Source organism: Anolis carolinensis, unplaced genomic scaffold (assembly GCF_035594765.1).
Source record: "Anolis carolinensis isolate JA03-04 unplaced genomic scaffold, rAnoCar3.1.pri scaffold_7, whole genome shotgun sequence".
Taxonomy (NCBI): Eukaryota; Metazoa; Chordata; class Lepidosauria; order Squamata; family Dactyloidae; genus Anolis; species Anolis carolinensis.
Window position 1 is genome coordinate 28,954,032 of NW_026943818.1, and position 8,479 is coordinate 28,962,510.

At 26.9% G+C, this 8,479-nt stretch overlaps 1 protein-coding gene across 1 annotated transcript in view; it reads left to right on the top strand.

The window, feature by feature from the left end:
- Positions 1-1,088: 1,088 nt before the first annotated feature.
- phkg1 (phosphorylase kinase catalytic subunit gamma 1) overlaps positions 1,089-8,479 on the top strand; it is a gene marked incomplete in the record, with an annotated part of 13,962 nt that continues 6,571 nt past the window's right edge. Inside the window, 3 exon segments of the mRNA XM_062960490.1 lie at positions 1,089-1,208; positions 3,508-3,683; positions 6,269-6,323. Coding sequence (XP_062816560.1) covers positions 1,126-1,208; positions 3,508-3,683; positions 6,269-6,323 — 314 coding nt within the window.

Sequence of the window (8,479 nt, forward strand, 5' to 3'; positions counted from 1 at the left end):
TATTATTATTATTATTATTATTATTATTATTTGAGACTATCCTATCAATAGCTTCTATTATTATCTTAGACTATTATTATTATTATTATTATTAGGCCATCAATGATCTCAATTCTATTATTATTATTATTATTCATAATTTTATTATTATTATTATTATTATTTGAGACTATCCTATCAATAGCTTCTATTATTATCTTAGACTATTATTATTATTATTATTATTATTATTATTATTATTATTATTATTAGGGCATCAATGATCTCAATTCTATTATTATTTATTATTATTCATAATTTTATTATTATTATTATTATTATTATTATTATTATTATTATTTGATAGTATCCTATCAATAGCTTCTATTATTATTATCTTAGACTATTATTATTATTATTATTATTAGGCCATCAATGATCTCAATTCTATTATTATTTATTATTATTAGTATTATTATTATTATTATTATTTGAGACTATCCTATCAATAGCTTCTATTATTATTACCTTAGACTATTATTATTATTAAGCCATCAATGATCTCAATTCTATTATTATTATTACTATTATTATTATTATTATTATTTGAGACTATCCTATCAATAGCTTCAATTATTATTATTATTATCTTAGACTATTATTATTATTATTATTATTAGGCCATCAATGATCTGAATTCTATTATTATTATTTATAATTTTATTATTATTATTATTATTATTATTTGAAACTATGCTATCAATAGCTTCTACTATGATTATCTTAGACTATTATATCTAAAATAATAATAATAGACTATTATATCAATAACCTATTATTCTTATTTTAAACGATTATATCAATAGCTCCTATTATTGTTGTTATTATTATTATTATTATTATAGACGATTATATCAATAGCTCCTATCATCATCATCACCATCATTATTAATATATTATATAATATGTATTATATAATATATAATATATAATATTTATTATTATTATATATTGTATTATAATTAATTTAGACTTATATCTATAGCTCCTATTATTATTATTATTATTATTATTGACTATTATATCATTATTGTTATTATTATTATTGTTATTGGAGTATTCTTTTGCAGGGAGTAATAAAACAAGATGACGAAAGCGGAGGACGAGCCGGAGAGCCAGACTTCGGGGGAGTTTTATGAGAAATACGAACCGAAGGAAATCTTGGGCAGGTAAATACTGCAATCCTGTTACGGACAGGAATTTATCCCTAATAAATAGGTACGGCGGGTAGGTAAATAGGTACAGCGGGCAGATAAATCAGTACTGTGGGTAGATAAATAGGTATGGCGGGTAGATAAATACGTACGGCGGGTAGGTAAATAGGTATGGCGGGTAGATAAATAGGTACTGCAGGTAGATAAATAGATACTGTGGGTAGATAAATACGTACAGTGGGTAGATAAATAGGTACGTGGGTAGGTAAATAGGTATGGCGGGTAGATAAATAGGTACTGCAGGTAGATAAATAGGTACGATGGGAAGATAAATAGGTACGGCGGGTAGGTAAATAGGTACGGCGGGTAGGTAAATAGGTACGGCAGGTAGATAAATAGGTACTGTGGGTAGATAAGTAAGTACGGCGGGTAGGTAAATAGGTATGGTGGTTAAATAAATAGGTACGGCAGGTAGATAAATAGGTATGGCGGGTAGATAAATATGATGGGTAGGTAAATAGGTACGGCGGGTAGATAAATAAGTATGATGGGTAGATAAATAGGTACGGCTGGTAGATAAATAGGTATGATGGGGAGATAAATAAGTATGATTGGTAGATAAATAGGTACAGCGGGTAGATAAATAAGTATGATGGGTAAATAGCTGCGGCGGGTAGATAAATAGGTACGGTGGGTAGATAAATATGGCGGGTAGAGAAATAGGTACCAGGGTAGGTAAATAGGTACCAAGGTAGATAAATAGGTACGGCGGGTAGGTAAATGGCTATGGCGGGTAGGTAAATGGCTATGGCGGGTAGGTAAATGGCTATGGCGGGTAGGTAAATGGCTATGGCGGGTAGGTAAATAGGTACTGTGGGTAGATAAATAGGTACGGCGGGTAGATAAATAGGTACGGCGGGTAGATAAATAGGTACGACGGGTAGATAAATAGGTATGGCGTGTAAATAGATACTGCAAGTAGATAAATAGGTACAGTGGGTAGATAAATAGGTACTGCAAGTGTGTAAATAGATACTGCAAGTAGATAAATAGGTATGGCGGGTAGATAAATAGGTACTGCAAGTAGGTAAATAGATACTGCAAGTAGATAAATAGGTACAGCGGGTAGATAAATAGGTACAGTGGGTAGATAGGTAGATAAATAGGTACGGGCGGGGTGTAAATTCTGTAAATAAATAATAATTGTGGGGGGCTACTCTCTGCAAGTAGATAAATAGGTACGGTGGGTAGATAAATAGGTACGGCGGGTAGATAAATAGGTACCAGGATAGATAAATAGGTACTGCGGGTAGATAAATAGGTACGGTGGGTAGATAAATATGATGGGTAGGTAAATAGGTACGACGGGTAGATAAATAGGTACTGCGGGTAGATAAATAGGTACGGTGGGTAGAAAAATATGATGGGTAGGTAAATAGGTATGGCGGGTAGATAAATAGGTACGGCGGGTAGATAGTTACGGCGGGTAGATAAATATGATGGGTAGATAAATAGGTACGGCGGGTAGATAAATAGGTACCAGGATAGATAAATAGGTACTGCGGGTAGATAAATAGGTACGGTGGGTAGATAAATATGATGGGTAGGTAAATAGGTACGACGGGTAGATAAATAGGTACTGCGGGTAGATAAATAGGTACGGTGGGTAGAAAAATATGATGGGTAGGTAAATAGGTATGGCGGGTAGATAAATAGGTACGGCGGGTAGATAGTTACGGCGGGTAGATAAATATGATGGGTAGATAAATAGGTACGGCGGGTAGATAAATAGGTACGGCGGTAGATAAATATGATGGGTAGGTAAATAGGTACGGCGGGTAGATAAATATGATGGGTAGATAAATAGGTACGGCGAGTAGATAAATATGATGGGTAGGTAAATAGGTACGGTGGGTAGATAAATATGATGGGTAGATAAATAGGTACGGCGAGTAGATAAATATGATGGGTAGGTAAATAGGTACGGCGGGTAGATAAATATGATGGGTAGATAAATATGATGGGTAGATAAATAGGTACAGCGGGTAGATAAATAGGTACGGCGGTAGATAAATATGATGGGTAGGTAAATAGGTACGTGGGTACATAAATAGGTATCGCGAGTAGATCAATAGGTATGGCAGGTAGATAAATAGGTACGGCGGGTAGATAAATAAGTATGATGGGTAGATAAATAGGTATGGCGGGTAGATAAATAGGTACGGCGGGGTGTAAATTCTGTACCTAAATAATAATGGTGGGGGGCTTCTCTCTCTCTCTCTGCGTGTGTGTGCGTGTGCGTGTGTGTGCGCAGGGGCGTGAGCAGCGTGGTGCGGCGCTGCGTGCACAAAGTCACGCGTGCGGAGTTTGCGGTCAAGATCATCGACATCACGGCCGGGAACCTGTCGCCCGAGGAGATCCGTGAGCTGCGCGAGGCCACACGCAAGGAGGTCCACATCCTGCGCCAGGTCTCCGGGCACCCCAACATCAGTGCGTAGCCCACCACGAACGTCACCATTGGCACCCTGAATAGTTTTGTATTATTCCTCTGAATATTTTTTGTATTATTCCTGTGAATATTTTTTGTATTATTCCTGTGAATATTTTTTGTATTATTTCTCTGAATATTTTTTGCATTATTTCTCTGAATATTTTTTGTATTATTTCTGTGAATATTTTTTGTATTATTTCTGAGAATATTTTTGTATTATTTCTGAGAATATTTTTTGTATTATTCCTGTGAATATTTTTGTATTATTTCTCTGAATATTTTTTGCATTATTTCTCTGAATATTTTTTGTATTATTTCTGTGAATATTTTTTGTATTATTTCTGAGAATATTTTTGTATTATTTCTGAGAATATTTTTGTATTATTTCTGAGAATATTTTTTGTATTATTCCTGTGAATATTTTTGTATTATTTCTGTGAATATTTTTTGTATTATTTCTCTGAATATTTTTGTATTATTTCTCTGAATATTTTTTGTATTATTCCTGTGAATATTTTTTGTATTATTCCTGTGAATATTTTTTGTATTATTTCTCTGAATATTTTTTGCATTATTTCTCTGAATATTTTTTGTATTATTTCTGTGAATATTTTTTGTATTATTTCTGAGAATATTTTTGTATTATTTCTGAGAATATTTTTTGTATTATTCCTGTGAATATTTTTGTATTATTTCTGTGAATATTTTTTGTATTATTTCTCTGAATATTTTTGTATTATTTCTCTGAATATTTTTTGTATTATTTCTCTGAATATTTTTTGCATTATTTCTCTGAATATTTTTTGTATTATTTCTGTGAATATTTTTTGCATTATTTCTCTGAATATTTTTTGTATTATTTCTGTGAATATTTTTTGTATTATTTCTGAGAATATTTTTGTATTATTTCTGAGAATATTTTTTGTATTATTCCTGTGAATATTTTTGTATTATTTCTGTGAATATTTTTTGTATTATTTCTCTGAATATTTTTGTATTATTTCTCTGAATATTTTTTGTATTATTTCTCTGAATATTTTTTGCATTATTTCTCTGAATATTTTTTGTATTATTTCTGTGAATATTTTTTGTATTATTTCTCTGAATATTTTTTGTATTATTTCTCTGAATATTTTTTGCATTATTTCTCTGAATATTTTTTGTATTATTTCTGTGAATATTTTTTGCATTATTTCTCTGAATATTTTTTGTATTATTTCTGTGAATATTTTTTGTATTATTTCTGAGAATATTTTTGTATTATTTCTGAGAATATTTTTTGTATTATTCCTGTGAATATTTTTGTATTATTTCTGTGAATATTTTTTGTATTATTTCTCTGAATATTTTTTGTATTATTTCTGAGAATATTTTTGTATTATTTCTGTGAATATTTTTTGTATTATTCCTGTGAATATTTTTGTATTATTTCTGTGAATATTTTTTGTATTATTTCTCTGACTATTTTTTGTATTATTTCTGTGAATATTTTTTGTATTATTTCTGTGAATAGTTTTTGTATTATTTCTCTGAATATTTTTTGTATTATTTCTGTGAATATTTTTTGTATTATTTCTGTGAATAGTTTTTGTATTATTTCTCTGAATATTTTTTGTATTATTTCTGTGAATATTTTTTGTATTATTTCTGTGAATAGTTTTTGTATTATTTCTCTGAATATTTTTTGTATTATTCCTGTGAATATTTTTTGTATTATTTCTGTGAATATTTTTTGTATTATTTCTCTGAATATTTTTTGTATTATTTCTGTGAATATTTTTGTATTATTTCTCTGAATATTTTTTGTATTATTTTTTTGAATATTTTTGCATCATTTTTATAATTTTTAAATAATTTTTGTGAATATTTTTGTATTATTTTGTGACTATTTTTGTATTTTTTGTGAATATTTTTGTGTCATTTTTATTTTTTATAATTTTTGTGAATATTTTTGTGTCGTTCTTATTTTTTTAAATTTTTGTGAATATTTTTTATTATTTTTTATATTTTTTATAATTTTTGTGAATATCTGTATTATTTTGTGAATATTTTTGTATTATTTCTAGCATTTTTGTGAATATTTTTGTGTCTTTTTATAATTATAAAATAGTTTTTGTGAATATTTTGTTATTATTTTGTGAATATTTTTGTATAATTTTTATCTTTTAAAATAATTTTTATGAATATTTTTGTATTACTTTTGCGAATATTTTTGTATCATTTTTGTGAATATTTTTGTATTATTTTTTATAATTTTTAAAATAATTTTTGTGAATATTTTTGTACCATTATAGTAATCACCATAATCAATTAGGTACCGCTAATTAAGCGGGGGAGGTATTTTATGACACCATAATAAAGAAAAAAAATATTAGAAAATGCCGGCGAGCAAAGAAGGAAGGAGGAAGTCCTAATGGCAATTCGCCATAGAGATCGGAGCAACAGCGCCCTCTTGTGGCTGACTCCAAGCACAACACACCTCCTTCCTGTCCTGCCTATATACTATTTACTATGATATTATCGCTATTATTATTATTATTATTATTATTATTATTATTATTACTATTTTCTTTTCTCTCCGCAGTCCAGCTGAAGGACAGCTTCGAGTCGCACACCTTCTTCTTCCTGGTCTTCGACCTGTAAGTATTTTACAACAGCGTGAAAACTTGTTTCCAAAAACTCTCAAGGCAGCAGCTGCCTCCACGGGCTCGGGTTTCCACATAACCTTTCGCTTCCCTCCGCACTCTATTTTTATCCTTGTCTGAACCGAAAAAAAACAAAACCCTGGATCCAACCAGAGGCAATATAGTGATATCTATCAATGAGGCTAATAATATATATTTTATTATTTTTGTGAATATTTTTGTATTATTTTCATACATATTTTTATTATTTATGTTTATTTTTATTATTTTTTTATTATTGTGGATATTTTTGTATTATTTTGTAAATATCTTTGTATTATTTTCATGAACATTTTTTATTATTTTTGTATTTTTGTGAATATTTTATGAATATTTGTATTATTTTTGTATGTTTGTGTGAATATTTGTATTATTATGTGAATGTTTTTGTATTATTTTGTGAATGTTTTGTATTATTTTGTGAATATTTTTGTATTATTTTAAATATTTTCGTATTATTTGTAATTTTTTGGATTATTTTGTGAATATTTTTATGATATTTTTGTATTATTTTTGTATTATTTTGTGAATATTTTTTCTATTATTTTTCTATTATTATCTCTCAATGCGATGGCAGCTGAGTTCCAATGCGCTTCTCTTTGTCGCCCTCCTGTGGACAAAGGAATATTGCACTCGCCTTGAATTCTGATTTGTAATCCTTTGCTCCATCAAGTGGCCAAGTTGGAACTGTGCCCTTGAGCAATTAAAGACGCCTCGTGCTGCCATCCTGTGGACAAAGAGAACACTGCACTTCTATATTCTATTTCCCAAAATAATCACAGAAATCATGAAAATAATAATAAAAATATTCTCAGAAATAATCACAAAAATAATGGAGAAAAAAATCAAAATAATACTTAAAAATATTCCCAAAAATAATCATAAAAATATTCCCAAAAATAATCACAAAAATAATGTAAAAATCAAAATAATCATAAAAATATTCCCAAAAATATTCCCAAAAATAATGTAAAAAATCAAAATAATAATAAAAATATTCCCAAAAATAATCACAAAAATATTCCCAAAAATAATGTAAAAAAAATCAAAATAATAATAAAAATATTCCCAAAAATATCACAAAAAATATTCCCAAAAATAATGTAAAAAAAATCAAAATAATAATAAAAATATTCCCAAAAATAATCACAAAAATATTCCCAAAAATAATGTAAAAAATCAAAATAATAATAATAAATATTCCCAAAAATAATCACAAAAATATTCCCAAAAATAATGTAAAAAAATCAAAATAATAATAAAAATATTCCCAAAAATAATCAAAAAATATTCCCAAAAATAATGTAAAAAATCAAAATAATAATAAAAATATCCCAAAAATAATCACAAAAATATTCCCAAAAATAATGTAAAAAAATCAAAAATAATAATAAAAATATTCCCAAAAATAATCACAAAAATATTCCCAAAAATAATGTAAAAAATCAAAATAATAATAAAAATATTCCCAAAAATAATCACAAAAATATTCCCAAAAATAATGTAAAAAATCAAAATAATAATAAAAATATTCCCAAAAATAATCACAAAAATATTCCCAAAAATAATGTAAAAAATCAAAATAATAATAAAAAATATTCCCAAAAATAATGTAAAAAATCAAAATAATAATAAAAATATTCCCAAAAATAATCATAAAAATATTCCCAAAAATAATCACAAAAATAATGTAAAAATCAAAATAATCATAAAAATATTCCCAAAAATATTCCCAAAAATAATGTAAAAAATCAAAATAATAATAAAAATATTCCCAAAAATAATCACAAAATATTCCCAAAAATAATGTAAAAAATCAAAATAATAATAAAAATATTCCCAAAAATAATCAGAAAATATTCCCAAAAATAATGTAAAAAATCAAAATAATAATAAAAATATTCCCAAAAATAATCACAAAAATAATGTAAAAAATCAAAATAATCATAAAAATATCCCAAAAATAATCAGAAAAATATTCCCAAAAATAATGTAAAAAATCAAAATAATAATAAAAATATTCCAAAAATAATCACAAAAATATTCCAAAAATAATGTAAAAAAATCAAAATAATAATAAAAATATTCCCAAAAATAATCACAAAATATTC